This window comes from Buteo buteo, chromosome 4 (genome assembly GCF_964188355.1).
Source record: "Buteo buteo chromosome 4, bButBut1.hap1.1, whole genome shotgun sequence".
Taxonomy (NCBI): Eukaryota; Metazoa; Chordata; class Aves; order Accipitriformes; family Accipitridae; genus Buteo; species Buteo buteo.
The window spans coordinates 64392384-64410945 of record NC_134174.1 but is presented as its reverse complement, the minus strand read 5'-3'; the positions used below and the strand labels follow the sequence as shown (position 1 = coordinate 64410945).

Here is an 18562-nt window from a genome sequence, read left to right as displayed (position 1 = left end):
ATCTCGCATGCAGAAGCTGGAGCTTCTCATATCAAGAAAGGTCTGTCAGTCAGCTGCAAAACTGATTACCAAGGTTAATTATTTTTATAGCAGTCCTTAACACTTTCTTCCTTACAAAACCTCTTTCCAGTCTTAATCTCTGGTCTCAGAAAAATGTGTCAAGAAGCCAACCCCATTTGATGAGATGGGTTTGAGGATGTTGACCTGCCAAAAGACGTCTCAGACAAAACAGGTTGTCAGAGTCATGATGAGAAATTTGTATGAGAGCCTTAGCCTTGTCTTGTCAAAATACATACTCTTGTGTAAGAGCATGACATGGTTGCAAAAGCTTTTCAGCCCCATTCTGAGGAGCTCAAGTAATTCTGTGGGCTGAGACACTGTAATTGTTAATTGGACTTGAAATAAGGGAGCGCTAAGTTGCGCTTATCAGGTGTCTTGAGACACAAGAGGATTTTGTGTTCATATCACTGTGTATCAGTGATATGCACTCTAATGCTATTAGGATCTGTTGGCTTATAATTGCTTTTTTTTTAATCTAGTTATAAGACTTCAGGAACAAAATTGTAGCCTGGTGGCACTTTACATAAGCAAACCTGGTGTCAGGGTTGACTCCAGGTGATGAGGACGAAGGTCGAGAGTGGTAGTTATTCTGACGTTCTAGGCTTCCAGCTTGGGCAGGGTCCCAAGATGCTGGCCAAGAAGCACCTCCTGCCATCTGATGGGAGGACAGGTACCAGCGATGGCATTGCAAAGCAACCTTCATCCCGTCTTGGCCACCAGATTTGGGCTTGAGCAATACTGTCATGGCCTGAAGAGAGAAGGAGGATTCGCGCTTAACGGAGGGGACGGAGTGGCAATACAAGCATTTTTGTTTTGTGTTCGTATTCACTTGAAACTCTGCGGGGAGCACACAGCAGGCTGCTGCTTGCAGGTTTGAGGAAAGAGCCATATGGAAGATACACCATTCACCCCAAACCAAGTTTTGTTACATGGATGGGAATAGCCACCTCCTTTTTCAAAGCGGTTATCATTAAGTACCTTTGATGTTCTAAGGAAAATGTATTGGTGTTGAGGCCGATGAGAAATCATACTCCAAAGTGAATTACATTTCTAAGTTTTGGACATTATAAATTATTTTTATAAGCTCTTCTCCACATTGCCTGCAGAATCTTTAATTAAGAATGTAGTTAACTGAAAACTTAAGTATCCCCCAATTATTGTGATAGCTTTTTGATGCTTTCAGTATTGAATGCTTAGAAAATATCAGAGAATCTGGCATGTCCTACACAGTAATATGCATGTGATCTTGATCATTGGCGCTGATGAAAGGTACGTGAGCCTTTGCAAAATTAAAATTGAAAATTTCAATTTAATAGTAACACCAAAAAATAGTGTCCTGATTTTGGGAAAAGAAATTGTGACATGGACAACTAGAAGCGAGTGGAAGAAGAGAGCTTATTGGTAACATCTGCTCATAGTACCAACTGCCCACTTAGGTATCTGAGGGTGGTGATATAAATATACTCTCAGTTGATTAAAAAAATATTAATTTGATAAACAGAAAGAGGGAAAAGTTTATTTAATTTCTCTTCTGAGTGAATGTTGTTAAAACTTATATGGTTTTTGACCTATGGGACAGAATTACAGCCTTGGCAGCAATTAGAGTCGGTATTGTGCTTACAAGGGAGGGTAAATGTGTGAGAGTAGTGCACTAGAAACAAGACTGTAGATTCAACCACTTTCTAATACCATTCTTCTGAGCTGGCTTGGTTATCAGGTACTGCTGTTTTTCAGATATTGGGTCAAGATTACATCTCCGCCTTTTCTTTTTTTTTCCCTTTTTTGCATCTTGTATTGCAACAACAGGTGTCAGCTGACTCGAGCTCCTCCATGAATTCCAACACACCCCTGGTGAGGATAACTACTCGCCTCTCTTCTACTGCCGATGCCCCCATGCTGGCAGGAGTCTCGGAATATGAATTGCCAGAAGACCCAAAATGGGAGTTTCCAAGAGATAAGTATGTAGCCTGTTTCCCTTAACACTATCTATGCATATCTGAAAAACGTGACGCAGTATGGGAGGAAGCATCTTCCCTATTGTCTCCCAGGGTTCCTTTAGTTAAAGGAAAATCTCAATTACCTGAACCTCCTCTGAAGATCGAGATCCAATTCAATCATCTGAAATCAGTTTAAGTAGAAACTAAGTTTTCTCTGCCTTTTGTTCTGATTTTATTTTTGGATTTCTTGTAGGTTTTCAGATACTCTGCTGAAATGTCACTCTTTTCCTAACAGAGGAGTTAATATGAAATGTTATTTCAAAATATATGATCTAGACTGGGAAAGATATCCACATACAAGCATTGTTGAGAGGCAGTCAAGATTTCCCCAAGCAATACCTCTGTACATTAAACCATGTTTCTTAGTTGATTACTTAATTGGCTAATATTTATAAAATAGGTAATACAATATCATGTAGGAGATAGAGAAAGTCTAGAATATGGTATTAGACAATCTTTTCTTTCTGTCAGGACTCTGGGTAGGATCTTGTGTTGATTTTGTATTAGCCTGTATTAATGGAGATGATGATTTTTCATTTAGGGGGACATTTTGCATATTGTGTTCATGTATGTACAACTTCTGTGGCTTAAGAGTGTTAGGTTTCAAGCAGAGCATACTGAATTTTGATATATGCAAATTCATATGGCTACATAATATTTGCTTCAAAGTCTGTTGACTACTGTGCAAAATGAGCTTCTGAATAATCTAATTAAAGCTGAAAACTGTATTTCTTAATATAAAAAAGACATGCAAAAGAGAGATAATATTAACACAGGTAGAATCGTGATTATATATTAAAGCTAGTAGTCTTTAGGTGGCTTTGAGAAAATACCACCTTTTATCATGAACAGTTCTCTTTGAAAGTTCAGGGTTGTAACTTTTGGATAGAAGAGCTGTAATTTTGAACCTTCTGACAACTGTTCTGGAAATTATTTTAATGATGTAGCTGAAAACTAGTGCAAAATGCTGTAATTGCCACCTGCAGTATTCTAGTCAACAGTGGGGGCCTGTATATGTACTTCTGTCAGCCCATACCCTGGGGGGATACACTAAATGCGGAAAATTTTAGAGTGCTAAACATTTAAAACCGGCATTCAGCACAAATGTAGGTGGAGCAGATTTGCAATGAAAGGAGGCTATTTAGAGGCAGTTTATTAGGTTGGGGGGCAGGAGGCACACAATGAGGGGTTTGTTACTTTAGTCCTAGCAGGGCAATAGCACATAAATTAACCAGTTTCCAATGCAAATGTTTGTTCTCTGCCAAGATCCTAAATTCAATTTTAGTTCTGGAGAAAATGCAGGATGACCTCAGCATAGCATACGCTGCCCTTCAGTCTTTGCACCTTTTTAAACTCACGTTTGCTTTAGAAACCAATCCAAAACAGCTTGAGGAATTCTCACCAAGGCAAAGACCGCATTTGACAAGGAGTCCGTGGGCTGCCCTCGGGAGGAACCGCGTCTCGCTTCTGTCTTGTGCCTGAGAGATAAGCGGGGTTTTCAAACCACTTAGCCCTGGCCTAACACTCTTCTGTTGATGATATGACAAACTCCCTGTATTTCACGGGGGAAGGTGGAAGTCCATGCTTTTAAGAACGAGTCCCTACATAGATCATATCTGCGAATCGTGCTTTTGACCACGGAAAACCAAGACCTGAAGGACTCGGTTATGAAAACGCTCATCTGAATCTGGCCCCTGCTCTGGATAATGTTAGCAGCATCCGACTCGCTGAGCACCCTCCCCAATTTCTGCCATGGCACTGCTTCTGGGTGTTAGGTGATATTGTCTGCGAGTCAAGGAGCCTGAATCTGGCCCTTAAGCACTTAGGCTGGGACCAAAAAGATTTTGCCCAGAGGCTTGGAAGTTTCTTTTTTATTTTATCTCTTTATCGTCATAATGTCAAGATTGACATCTCTGTGTCTGTCTCTTACAGCTGAGCAGGTTTTGCAACCAGGTATACGTTCCACAAAATGCATTTTGCATAGCAAATGACTGCTCTTTTTTAAAAGGTTTCTCACATTAATACTGTGATTATAACGGAGTTTCAGTTTCCCCCAATCTCTGCTTCCTGCTCTCTTGAGTGGAGCCCGGGTGCTGCAGGCGGGAGGCATCTTCTGCGACCCTCGTACATTGACGCTCATGGCAGCAAAGAGCCCGCAGCCAAGAAACGGCCGCTGTGCTAGACCCAGCTGTGGGTAAATAAAGCGTCCCGTCTCGCCCCTTAAAGGATCAAAGCGCTGGGGGGACCGCACGAGGATGTCAGAAGAGCCATCTTGCTGTGGGTGGGGAGGCCGTGGAGAAGAAAGCTCGCAGGGGACGCTTGGATCTGCCAAGTGCTTTGTCCCGCCGAGGTGCTGCCTTTTGTGCCAGGGAGGGCAGGGAGAGCGTCTCCCCTGCGGGATTTGCAGCAGAAGAGCCGAGCCGGCGGCCGTGGCAGCTCCTGGCAGCCGTTCAAGGCGTCGCAGGCGTCTTTGCCCTGCTTCTCGCCGCCGTAACCTCTTGCGAGCCTTCGCCACGCGCTTGTCGCCAGCCTCTTTGCCCTTCCACTTCTCTTGCTGTCGTCCTCCCTCGTCTCTCCCGCAAGAAGGCGGCTGTCTGGCCACCTCGTCAGCCACGCGAAAGAGAAAGGGGTGTGATAATTACCCGCAGCTGCACCCAAACACGGTGTCTGCTTACTTGCTGTCTCTGTCCTGTCTAATCCCTTTGGTGGGAGAGATCATTCGGCAAATCTTCGCAGCCCGTGTCCCCAAACAGGAGGCATGAATATGAATTTTGAGCTAAAATGAAGCTGCCTGAGAGCATGTTTGATTTTTCCTTTCTGTTTGCACTGTGCCATTATATCACAGGAGTTAATAATATTTAAAACATCCCCCCCTGCTCTTAATACCACCCTTTACCACACAAATCATCAGCTGCTTGAAAGCGACCACATGGCAACGCATACAAAGAAACTTTTCTTTCATCTCCTTTCAGTCAACGTGAAAAAGAAGACGACCGTCCGTGTTACGGTGACAGGAGAAGCTTTCGTGTTGCTGGCTGCTCCTGAATTTCAGCTGCAGCCTGATGCTTTTTGAAAGCTCTGCCCTTCCATGCTGTGTCTCGCCAGTAGCCATTGTGTACAGCCTCTTATTACAAGGAGAGGGAGAGCTTAAAAGCTGGGTTTAGCAACTGCTCTGCCCTTCCGAGGTGCTCGCTATACCATCCCTAAGAAAACATACTGCAGCGCGCGTGAAAACCGATGCGCGCCCGGAGTCTCATTAGTTCCATATGATAAATGCTTCGTGCTACAGCAAGTTGTTGAAAGCTTTTTATATTTAGCCCTGGAATTTCACTGGCTGCATCCCTTCACCAGATGCCGTGTGTTAATCTCCTGTTTACACCTCCAGGCTGACGCTGGGTAAACCCCTGGGAGAAGGTTGCTTTGGGCAAGTCGTCATGGCCGAAGCGGTGGGGATTGACAAAGACAGGCCAAAAGAAGCGGTGACTGTGGCAGTGAAGATGTTGAAAGGTAAGAAAATTGGGTGATTAGGGATCAGAATGGGTGATATGGCAGTTCTCATCTACGAAAAGTTTCTTTTGTGGCATCTGAACCCTGTCATCGTGGGGGGGGTCAAAGAGCACATAGCTGACCTCAGCCTTCAGCAGTCTGGGGTGTAAATCTGCACCCTTGACAGCCTGTTTATCTTGAGCAGTGAGTATTTAGGAGCCAGGAGATGTATTAGCATCGTGTGGGTCTCTCTGCTTTTAGTTTAGTTCATGTCAGAGGCTGGCCGTGTGTAGATCCTAGCCCATTCAGTCCAGGTAGTTGGTGCCTATTTATTTTGAGTTTAATTGTACGGTTAGTTTGCAGGAAAGGCAGAGTTATTGGAGGTTTGATACATAAGGACAGCATTTTTATGTCGGATATTACTGTGTTGCCTCATAACATACAACACTGAAGAGATGGTCAGTCCATCAGAGAGGTTGAGACTATTTTTTGTTAGGACATAACATCTGACTTTGTATAACGTACAGTGTATACTGGAAAACAAGTCCTGTATTCCGCCTTTTGAAGCACACATGTTTTACACCAACTGGTGAGCCTTAGTGAAGTTCAGGCTGGCACACTAGAAAATATGAACTGAACCTGTGTCTTGTGCAGATGATGCTACAGAAAAAGATCTGTCTGACCTGGTGTCAGAGATGGAGATGATGAAGATGATTGGGAAGCATAAAAATATCATCAATCTCCTTGGAGCCTGTACCCAGGATGGTGAGTAGAGAAAAGAAACTAAACCAGTACTTTCCAGCAGGTCTGCAAAAGTCTCGTTAATCATAATTTTTCAAGAGTTTTTAAGGAAGCAGTCATGCTGTGATGGGATTTTTAGATATTTCCCTAGCTTAGCAGCAATATTTTAACTTCTGTCTCTCATTATACTTGCAGCTTTAATGTGAGAAAGGGTACTATATCATATGAAAACTCTCTAATCCCTTGCTGTAGGGAAAAAATGACATTTTACAGGGGCTTTACCCACGCCTCTTGTTCTGAATTGTCAGTCCTGCTTTAGTGGAACTCGTATCCCATGAATTTGAAACGACCACTTTTACTCTCTGAAGACCACAGTGTTTTTATTAAAAGCTAATTAATGTCATGTAAATTGATGCAGAATGGCATAAAACTCTGGAAATTAAAAAATCTTAAGCAGCACTTTCACCTTCTTTGAGATCTCACTGCATTTTCTGATTGAAAATGCTTGCATTTCAGTATATGGCATGGAGTGGAAGGAATAGGCACTGGGTCAGGGTTTAGGTACTTTCAGCCACTCGTTGTAGCTCTGCCGCTATCCTGCTATGGAGCTTTGCGCCAGTCACTTCGCCAGCTCCGGACCTCCTTTTCTTTCAAGTTGTGTGCTTACTGATTTCACAGTTAAACATTTATTAATTTAGTTCATTTATTATAGAACACTCAAAGCTTCTTTACATAAAACCATTGTATCCTTTGACCTTACTCCAGTTTTCACACGGTTCTGTATATCCAAAGGTCCGTTGTACGTGATAGTCGAATATGCTTCCAAAGGAAACCTGCGGGAGTACCTGCGAGCACGCCGCCCCCCGGGGATGGAGTATTCATTTGATATTAACAGGGTACCAGAAGAGCAGATGACATTCAAGGACTTAGTGTCATGCACATACCAGTTGGCAAGAGGCATGGAGTACCTGGCTTCACAAAAAGTAGGTAGAACTCCGCAAATACTGCACAAAGCGCATGGTGCCTATTTGTTTGGCACTTTTTTAACTTTAGCTTTGTTCTCATCTCGTCTGTGTTCAAGAATTTGCTGGGAGAAGGACCTTTCTCAAACAAGTTGCATAATCCGTACTCTTGAAAATCAGTGGGAAAATTCATACACTTAAAGTTTTTAAACTCTGTTCAACAATATTGCTAAAATGAGGCCCAGAATGGATCATTTAAAGTAAATATTGCGTACATATCTGCACTTTGAATTCATAAGCACAGGTGGTCACTTGATTACACAAGTCACATTACTCCACCCATGAGACAGCAGGCACCATTTGCCTTCTGTTTCCAGTCAAACTGACCAAATTAGCTCACATAGTGATGTAAAATAAATGAATTCAGTTACTGAAAGGATTTACAGAATGATAACAGGCAGAGTTGAGAAGACCACAAGGTGCTGGGGCAAAAAATGTAAGCAGGAGAGGCAAAAATAAATGGAGTGAATTGGTCACTTAAATTAGGCGCTTTACTTAAAACTGGTGTTTGTCAGGAGAGCAAGCTTGTTGAAAGAATTTATTTATCCGGTCATGTCCCTAGACACTTCTTCAAATTTCCTTCAAATGTTTTTCTTTTTTTTTTTTTTTAACCAGTAATTTGATTAAATTATAGTTATGAAACTTTAAATAGCCCTGTGTAACTAACTCTGTAAACATATTGTGGCTTGGGGGACAAACAATCTTGAATATCTTGGCTGGTGTTTGGACCCAATGGCTAAACCAAAGCACCAGATATTGATGATAAGCACTTCCTGCAAGATGTGGAGTGGTTAGTGGGGTTTGTACCAATTTCCAGTCATGTCCACTCCCAGGTATGGAGCTGGTTTTAACCAAAGACCAGACCTGAGTGTAAACCTCCATTCCTGTTGTGTAGAGTCATGATTTTTTTTTTTTATTGCTTTTCTGCACTTGTAGAGGCTAGGGGGAGGGGGAATCGAGATCTAATTTTGCTTTTATCCTTTTATTTTGAAATGGTGATTCTCAGCGCAGTAGGGTAGACAGGGTGACATGCATGACACCAAGACAAAAATCTTCTAATGGAGTAAGCGTGAGCATTGTATTAGATAAAGCACCTTAGGATATCTCTTTCTAAGATTAATGAAACATTTGCCTGGCAATGAGCCATGTCCCAAGAAAATAGAAGTGGTGTGAAAGGAAAAAAATAAATCTTTTGATTGGCAAACCTTGAGAACAAGCATCCGCCTAAGAAGCTCTGAAGTGCTGTTGTAGGATAGTGCCAAGAAGGTGTGTGCTCGCACAGATGCACGCGGCAGAACCGTTTCATCCTTCATCCAGTTCCTTTGCAAAAACACTTGATCAGCGCTGTGCCGAACTTGACAGAATGTGAGGCACTGCACAAGGCAGAGGGAAAACAAAGGCAGCACATAGTAAAAGTGTGCATTCCAGTTCTTCAGATATCCCACCATTTCTGTTTGTATTTCACTAGTTCTCTTCCCCTTAGGGATCCATTTACTGAGCTGGAATAATAAGAGAGCTGGTCTTCTCACGGTATTTCCATCATGCGGGAACTGTGAGAAGGCCAGTGTTCTTGTTATTTCAATCCAATAAATGGCTCACTGAGACTTCAAAAAAGAAAAAAAAAAAGTAATGATGATGTTTGGGCACCTACTTTTTGCCTTACAAAAAGTTTATGCCTTACAAGCAATTGTACTTAGAAACAATATCCTATTTCCAAAGTTGGATGGATGCTTTTTAAAATTCTGTTGACGCGTCCTCTCCGTCCTGCCAGTACTGCGCAAGAACAAGGGAGCTCCAGATACAGGGACTGGCCCAGATAATTGCAAAGAGACAGCAAATCATTAGGGCCAGAGGGTCAGCTATGAAACCTGTCAGATATGGAAATCAATAATGGCACCATTTCAAAGACAGGAAGAGTCTCAGTTGTAAAACTGTAGGGTATGAGAAAGCAGAAATATACTGAGAGAAGATAACAGGGTTTGAATCATTTGGCGTGTTCGCTCAGAGGTGTTAACATGCCATTTGAGGTGGTCTGTGGAACCCTCAGCCTGCCGTTCTGGAAAGGCAGGGGTCTGCTGTAGATCCTGTGTCATCCCTGGTAGTCTCATCAAGATACCTTGGATATCACAGGGCATCTCCGATGACAATGTGTACTGCTGTTTGGGCAACCGAATTGAGTTCCTAGTGTCTCGGCGGCTGTTCTTGCAGGGTTGAGAACAGGGACAGGGAAGTAGGAAGGCTGGTCTCTGTGGTTTCTGCTACCGTAGCATTGCTGATGCTGAATTAGAAGACTGATTTGATGCTGAAAGCATGTGCTGTTGTCTGGTCCTGCGTACATAAAGGCATTGCTGGAGCAGGTTTTTCCTGGCAGTTCCCCATGACTAACCCAGTGAGGAGCAGAAGCTTTGTAGTCTTATTTTACCCATGCGGGATAAGAGATCTCAGAAAATTGCTGGGGCAAGTTATAATGCAAGAAAGAAATTGGCTGTTGTACAGTTTTTTGTAGTGGTTCATTCCAGCATGTCTATGCACATGCTGAAATAAAGAGGACAACATAAAGAGTAATCCAAAATTGAGGAGGGGAAAAAAAAAAGATATTTAACTTGAAGAATATCCTGGGGGGATTCCAAATGCAATGTGTCTTACCATGCCCTTGCTGCCATCAACCCTAATAAGGTTGCTTAAACACAGGAATAATATCCAGAGCAGTCACAATGTCCTTTCAGAGTCAAGAATCAGTTGCAGTTTTTCAGGATAACGCTAACATGAAGGCAAAAATCTCTGGGGTGATAACATTTTTAGTTTCAGTATCAAACAGCCCAGCCCAGACTGTGTTGTTTTGGTTTAATTAAATTGTTACGGTCTCATGGTTGAAGTAAATAGGGCACCTATGTCTACACACTAGACATCTAGTTTAAAATTATATGCTGTGGATATATCTCATATTAGATCTTTATATTGAAAATGGTTGCACTGATCCAGACTGTCAGTTTTTAGCTCTGGTGAGATGACACAATTTAAGAGAAACAACTTAATAAAAAGCTCATTAACAGTATTTGTAATGAAAGTGCTGCAAGACCTGTACCTGGGCACGTGTAATGGAGAGTGAATCACAAACAGCGTGGCGCAGTTTGGGTCACCACCCAAGCTTTCAGCCTTAGCAAAATATAAGTCTTAAATAAACCGAGCTTTTCTAAGAGGTTTCTTAGGGCCGTTGTTCAACTTGGAAACACCAGCTGACGGGATGGATTGCAGTAATTAAGACAATCATATTTCACAGGCTTGCAGTAAATGTGTGGCTTTCCCACCTTGTGATTTAAGTTAAAAACTGTAAAGGGGACTTAGTTATGGTGTAGAAGTAATTTCACTTTTACAGCAGTTTATTTCAGTGGGCCTTTTTTTTTTTTTTTCCCACCTTCTTTTCTTTTCTTTCCAGTGTATCCATCGAGACTTGGCTGCAAGAAATGTTTTGGTGACTGAAAATAATGTCATGAAAATAGCAGACTTTGGTTTAGCCAGAGATATCAACAATATAGATTATTATAAAAAGACTACTAATGTAAGTGGATGGTTTTCTTATCTCTGGAAACAAGTGTTTATTTCAATGATTCACTTCAAGACTGTGGTTATAAACTTGATGGGCTGCTTGTATAGCAGCCTCACTTTTCATCACAGACAGAAAAAGGGGATCAAGGACATAAGCATTTCTGTCACCTCTTACAGTGACAGTTAAAACCATAACCAAAACTGATAACCAAACTCTGATAACCTCTTTGATAACCAAAGAGGCTGTATGTTGTATGATTTATTAGAAATGCTAAAATACAAGAATAGTTTTTTGTGTGTCCCTGACTCCAATTACTTGAAATAAGTGGAAATATTCCTGTTGATTCCAGCTCATTTTGTACCAAGCCTAGGATCTTGAAAAACACTGTATAAACAGTGCTAGCAATAACCATAATAAAAATCCTGTTTATGTGTGGTAATGATGCATACAGCTTTATGCCTTTTGCCTGTAGTTAACTTGTTATGTACAAGTTATGGTGGTAGCATCAAAGTGGGGGCTAGAGGTTGAGAAAATTGATTTTTACTCCTCACTCTGCCACCATTTTGCTGTTTAACCTGTACCAAATCAGGAAGATAAAACGTTTCAGATGTAGTTATTGGTGCCTAGTTCGAACAGCTTATACCTCCTTCTCAGGGGATCTCTTAAGATCCTGACGAACTACACTCGGGTTTTGATGGGAACTTTGCACATCTCCTTCAGTTCTACAGACTTTAATATTTTGTATAAATATTAATTATTATTAACAATTGTGTTAAGTGGCTTATCTGTGAAAATAAAGCACCCAGGTAAGGGTACATCAGTACTGGAGGGAATCAAACGTTCTCATATCAAATTTAATGCGATTCCTGGGCTCTGAGCAGAGCAGACGTTGTGTGCAAAGCACCAGGCTGTTGTGACTGTGAGCTTTGGATCACTGCAAAAGGTGGAAGAGGAAAACAAAATTCTTGGGTTTAGTGATAACTTATTTTTGCAGGCAGGCCTATTTTTCAGAGGATTATTGATTGTTTTTCTTGTCTTTAAAGAGCTATAGTGGAATGATCTTTTTAATTTTGATCTGCTTATCCTGTCATTCTCCTAGCAAGCAGTCTGGGAACTTTTTGGGAGCCCTCAATGCTTTTAATTTTATCTTCCATGTTTATATCCATTTTTCCTAATGGTATCCCTGCTTTAGCCCATTTTACTACTTTTTCCCTGAAAATTTTAAAGGTAAATTATGTGCTGGTTTGCATTAGCAGACTGTTCTCTGAGAATTGATTAATCTTTTAAAAAAAATTGGTGTTGAAATCGTCCTGTCAATTGCTACCATTTTAATTTTTTTTCCCTTCCCCTCCAAACTTACAGGGACGGCTTCCAGTAAAGTGGATGGCTCCAGAAGCTCTGTTTGACAGAGTTTACACGCATCAAAGTGATGTGTAAGTGGCTTTATTTGAATGGAGTTTTGGGGGCTGGGAAGGAGGCTTGTTTTGGTTTATATTTGTTAAAGTTTGGGATATTTTAAATGTATTTTCCTGTTGTCCTTTACCTTTAAGCGTTTTCATTCTGTTTCACATATTAATAGATGGAACAGGACTTGCCCTTAGAAAGTGAGGATTTTATGGTAGACTGCTAACCAGTGCTCTGTTACTAATCTGCCCAGCTTCAAAGCACATGAAAGGTGGAAAATGCTAACCTCCTTCTGTCAGTGCGGAAGTTTCCCCCCTTGAACTTATTTACGGATGTGCAGCTACAAAGAGTCTATCTAATTTGCTTGGCTTTTGACATACTCTGGACTTCCTTCAGGTTTAAAAAAAAAAAAAAAAAAAAGAGAAGAAAGAGAGAGAGAGAAAAAGAAGAAAAGAAAGTTCCTGAAAACTTCTTATAAAAATTTGTGCTAAGATTAGGTATAATAAAACATAGGCTGGATATAGTGGAAAAGTTTTCTCTGATTTTTAGAAGTGTTGTTGCTTCCCAGCAGTACTTCACATGTAGTAGGAAATCATTGGACTCTGACACTTCAAAATCTTTTAATACGTGCACAGAGTCGCTGGCTGATGCAACTGCTCAGGATTTATTCTGCTTCCTATTACAGTTTCCTAGGCCCATCTACAGTACTCGCGTGCATTGTGCTTGAAGTAGACGTGTTATTTTTTATGCAATGCAGATGAAGATCTTATGTTTTTTATTTCTCTGAGAGAAGCTGTTAACCGTAAAGGGCTGGATGCTTCCCAGCACAGGTGTAAAAGGTTATGCGTGTCAGGGCAGGGTTAAAAAGAAAAAGGGCAGGGTGGAGAAAATAAGAGGTATCTCCTCTTTCTTTAACCTGAGTGTACCTCCTGAGCTGCTCTCTCCTTAAGACGAGCATTTACTGAGGCTTTTCCTGCAATCTTTACTTTACTTACAAAGGAAACTATAGACACAGGTTAAGGGTGGATCAAACTTTTGTTTTAAAATAACATCTTGGCAAAATATTTAAGTGAATGTGACTTAAACCACTGGTTCAGGACTGAAAGTCAGTCTGAGCTCCTCGGCAGCCGGGGAGCGTGAGGATTTCAGTGCTGGAACTTGGAGACTCTTGGCCCCATGGTGGCTTTGAAGACGACTAAAGATAATATTATTGTAAGTTTGTGCAAACAGTTTACTAAAATACACCGCTGCAAAGCTGGGAGAGCTGCAGAGAAGCTCGGGAGCCAGTGCAAGCTGTGTGCTGTTGCTCACCTGGCAAAGCTGCCTGCCAAAGAGCCCGAGGTTGCCAGCAAGGCGTGATGAGGCAGGCTCTGGAGGAGGTAGCAAGCAGGCAGGAAAACTGGCTTAAAATTATCCTCCTTCATTTCCTAACAAAAATTAATTAAAAAAAAAAAACCAAAAACCAAACCCAAAACCAAACAACAAAAAAGAGGAGCAGAGTGATGCAAAATTTTTTTTTGTTTTGAACAGTCTGCTTTTTCCAAAGTATTCTGCCACATAATTGCAGTCCAGCTCAGCTGTGAGTGTTCTGTAAATAATTAAGCTGTGAAGACGCAGTTCTTTGCAGTAGCCCTGGAAACTCGGGTGCTCAGCGCACACCAGTCAAAGGCAAAGACCGTGTTTGAGAACATGCTCAGGTCAGTTTTGTTCTATACGCTGCGTCTGATGCACTTCACAGATTGATGCCTGGGCAGATGCTGATTTAAGCAATCTCGTAAGAGGGACTACTAAGAGGCAGATCTACTAACGCGGTTTTCTCTTTACTTTGTAGTTGGTCATTTGGTGTGTTAATGTGGGAGATCTTCACGTTAGGAGGATCACCCTACCCAGGAATCCCAGTGGAGGAACTTTTTAAGCTGCTTAAAGAAGGGCACCGAATGGATAAACCTGCCAACTGCACCAATGAACTGTAAGGACCCTTATTTGCTGTACCAGGATCGCGAGGCACAAACTGTTCTGAATTCACGTGGTTAATACTACCTCCAGCAGAATCAAACATTTTCAGAATTACTTGACTCTGAAATTGTGGATGTATGTGTGTGTATAGATATGTAAAGAAAAGGTGTGAGAAGGTCTTTAGGAAATGTTTGACAGAAGATGCTTCTTTACACACCTTGCTGTGATCCCATTGAAAAAAGAAGAGATCGTCTACAAGCGAGTCTTCGTCAGTGTTTTTACACCCATATTTGTTTTATTTTAATTTCGTTAACCTGAAAATTCCTAAATGGCACACATACCGCTAATCACATGTAAGGTACATCAAGGTCGTTTTGTACACAACAGAATACATCTGGGAACTTCTGCATTAACACGCCAGTATCTCCTGGTGACGAGGGGAGAGTGTTGTCCCTTTCTGATATTTCAGCATAGCCCTTAACTATTTTTAATTTTTTTTTCCCATTTTAATTTCTTCACTTCACAAAGACTACAATCCCTAACACGCAAAAATATGTAAGCATGTGTAATTTAATACCATTGAAATTCCTGGGATAGAAGGCTATAGAATTGGGTCTACAAAAAAGGTAATTTAAACACTGGGCAAGAGAGATACAGGAGTAGAAATGCACCTTTGAGGGAAGGGAGTATTGCACAATTTTGGGAAAGTCAGTGGTCTATGTGTAGGGCTGTGGGTGCTTGCTGCTTTACTTGTGATGAAGAACATTGTGTATGAAAAGGTTTACGAGAAGGACGCATGATTTTAATTAAGCCAAGAAAATGTGTATTTCTTACAGCTATATGATGATGAGAGATTGCTGGCATGCTGTGCCTTCACAGAGACCGACTTTTAAACAGTTGGTAGAAGACTTGGATCGGATTCTCACTCTCACAACTAATGAGGTAGGTAAATTGTTTCCCTCCATAAGCTGCTGATCAGGACAAATGGTTCAGGAGACAGATGGAATTTATTCAATTATGAAATCCTGCTCAAGTTCTCTTCTTGTTCTGTTTGTCGTTGTCCTCTGAGGTTACATGCAGCTAAACTATGTATCCTATGAAATCCTCGGTTTCTTGCCATTATGCCTTGATTTATGTAACTAAACAGAAACACATCTTTAAAGTGTTTTTCTTCATTTCTCATTGCTTCTTTTGATGTTTTAGCATAGCACTATCGAGGGACTACACGCAGCAGGTTGAGAGGCGATGTTTGTGTTTCAATACGAGTTTCATGTGAAGGAGAGATGTAGAGTTCATGGTGGTTTTCATTTATCGACTCAGTTTGATTCCCAGCCATGATATCTAGGTCAGAAGAGGAGAAATCGTCAATGGTAGATTTCAGATTATATGTCTGAGAGTGAATTAGGTTCACTGAAATAGCTCTCTGTGGAGGGAACGAGGACCCACGGGGAACATGTGAACAGCCATCCAATTATCCAAAGGTCCTGCCTCACACTGCTTCAGGTTGGGATATATGAATGCAAAAAGGTTTTATTTGAAGAGCATTCTTTCAGAGGTCTGAGATATTATTAGTTTTAGCAAGGAACACACTGATTAGGATATTCACACAGGAATCGGTTCTCTTATCACTAAATCACATGCATCTTTGAGGAAGATCACAAATGATGGAAATGTTGATTCTTTTGGTGGAAACTTCTTTTGAGAGAAAATGCTTGGTGTCCCAGAAATATTTTACAAATCCCTATCATTGATTTCCTATCAAATTATATGTATAAGAGGAGGGAAAAAAAAGAACAAAACTCTAACAGAGGAAAGTTGCAATAACTTGTTTTGACCATTTCAAAATAAATCTTTCAGGTTTGCTGTGATTATAGCACTTCTTTATAATGGGGGGAAAGGTAGAAAAAAAAAATATTTGGATCACTTTATATTGGTCCTCAACATTACTTTCTAATTTTTCAGAATTGCCGGAGAAATCAAAACCGGATTATTAAGCAGCATTAGGAAAGGCAGCATGCAATAGACATGCCAGGAGAACCTAGTAAAGAGATGCCATTTTTAATGATCATCGTTTGCCCAGTAGATCCGGTTGAAAAAGATTCTTTGGCTTCAGTAGCAGCTATATATTTATCTGGATTCTGGTTTTAAGGCTTACCCTAAAAAGCGGCACCTTCAGGAATGGCTCGGAGATGGGGCAGGAACGTGCACTCCCTTCGGAGCTGGTAATGCAGCTCTGCGTACCGTTACCGTTTTCCCCTCATCCAGTCCCGACTGCATCTTTTCCTGCCTAATTTATATATGATTTCACAAGACCGGTTGGAGGTGGGCTGGCTGCCACCGCAGAGTGCTGGGTGGCTTGGACTGGATATGCATTTGCAGATTCAAGAGGGAGGTTCTGGGCTGCAATTCTAAGCCTGGGAAAGGATATTGCTTTCTTTTTTGTGTGTGTTTAACCATCTTGCCTTCCCAATTCTGTACTGCTCATGGACCTGGAATGATCTCAAAGGTAACCTGAAAAAGCCTCTAGGGTTATGTAAATGACTTTAGACTAGAATCATAGGAAAAACGGCTGGAAAAAGCTCAGGAACACATCCAGTCCATCTGATCGGCCTACGGCAGGATCCCCTATACGTTTGTCATTCCTGACAGATGTTTATGTAACTTGTCCTTAAAGATCTCCACTGCTGTATTTCTGCATCACCCCTTGACAGTCTATTGCTTTGTTTCGTTAGCCTTGCTTTTTGAAAGTTTTTCCTAATCTCTAATATTTCAACATAAGCTATTGCTTTTGTCCTACTTACCCTGGACATAGAAAGCAAATTATTTCACTTGTCTTTGCAGCACATTTTACGTTCCTGAGAACTCGTCATGTTCTCACTCACTGTCTCCTGAGAACTCCAGTGTGTCCCATTTTCCTCCATAGCTTGTGCTTTTGAGACCTCGAATTTTGTGTAATCCGCACGGTTTTCCTGAAGCGCAGGTCCTTTGTGCATCAGTGTGACAATACTTCTGCTTATGCTCTCCACGGTGGCACTTTCCCTTTCCCCCCAGAATGCCACTGTTGATACAGGGTCAGCCTGCTTTACCTTTTTTACTCAAAAAATTGCTAGGGCAGCCAATAATATCTTCTTCTGCGTTTGCGCAAGTAATTATTTCTGTTTAAATGGTAAAGTCTTGCTCTTCTCCATGCTGAATCATCACCTGTTGGGGTGGGTTTTGTTGGTGTTTTGTTGTTGTTGGTTTTTCCCCTAAAAGCCATCCGCGTGTTTCCCAGAGTAGTGTGCAATGTTTCCCCGATCCGCGTGAGCAGAAGTCACCAAGGGTCAGCCTCATGGCTGTGTTGTTCTATCAACACCAGGAACCATCCTGATACTGGAAACTTCTTATGCCCCTTTAAGTGACTCTGACCCTTGACATTGGACAAGGAGGCTGAAGAGGGGATAAGGATCCCATTTTCATACTGGATTCATAACTGAATTACATCAAGCCTTTTGATATGACGAGCCATGCCTGATATCCCCATGAGAAAGCCCCGTTTCTTAAAATACTGGAATACTTTCTTCTTCTGTCTGTCTAGAAAATGCTTGATTATTACTGGTCACATAGGACTGGTTTGCTAATGAATCAATATGGGTCAAGATTGTCCTCATGGATCTTCCAATAGATCCATATGGATCCAATAGATCCATAGTTCCAAACTGACTTCTCTTGCTGCCTACTGTATTTGTTGGCATTTAAAACGTGCATTCCTCCCCTCTTTTAAAATGATAACCATTTTTTAACGATAATATGGTAATGATTGAATTTCTGACTTAAAAAAAATATGTTAACCAAGAACTAAATTACCCCAAACCTAAGCACAGCAGCATAAAGTACTGACTGAGGTGGAAGACTTGTCTCGTCAGTAGGATCATAACTTGTGGTTTAGCAAATGAAGAGATTGCATTTAAATGAATGCAGCTGCCTTTAGAAGTTGAAAGAGAAGGAACATTTCAAGGAGAAAAATAACTTTATTCTCCTGCCAAAACTGTTGTTTCTAGCAAAAGAGCCTTAACCCAAAACTTGGATTCAGCAGATATTATTTCCTTTTTTAATGACTGCTTTGGTCACGGCTACTCTGGGACACACACACACACACACACACAAATGTGTAGTGTAAAAAACCCAAATCTAGTGAATTTAATTTTGTTTTCTTTTCAGTTCTTTTTTGCACGTATGCCACTGCATGTTTAAACACAAATTTAATATCACAGAATATAAAACAGATATTCAAAGTGACCAAAGGAATATAAAGTTGGAAGTATCTTTCCCTCTCCAAATCATTACCATGTGCTAAAGAAAAATGGTTC

At 41.2% G+C, this 18562-nt stretch overlaps 1 protein-coding gene across 12 annotated transcripts in view; it reads left to right on the top strand.

Moving 5' to 3' along the window:
* FGFR2 (fibroblast growth factor receptor 2) overlaps positions 1-18562 on the top strand; it is an 87039-nt gene that overhangs the window by 66337 nt on the left and 2140 nt on the right. For 8 of the 12 annotated variants that reach the window (XM_075026532.1, XM_075026531.1, XM_075026534.1 and 5 more), the window contains 8 exons: positions 1868-2018; positions 5443-5564; positions 6198-6308; positions 7077-7267; positions 10743-10865; positions 12216-12286; positions 14089-14226; positions 15050-15155. In XM_075026532.1, coding sequence (XP_074882633.1) covers positions 1868-2018; positions 5443-5564; positions 6198-6308; positions 7077-7267; positions 10743-10865; positions 12216-12286; positions 14089-14226; positions 15050-15155 — 1013 coding nt within the window. Of the gene's footprint in view, positions 1-1866; positions 2019-5442; positions 5565-6197; positions 6309-7076; positions 7268-10742; positions 10866-12215; positions 12287-14088; positions 14227-15049; positions 15156-18562 lie in introns of all 12 variants that reach the window. The other 4 variants (XM_075026536.1, XM_075026535.1, XM_075026529.1 and 1 more) reach the window with 1 other exon arrangement.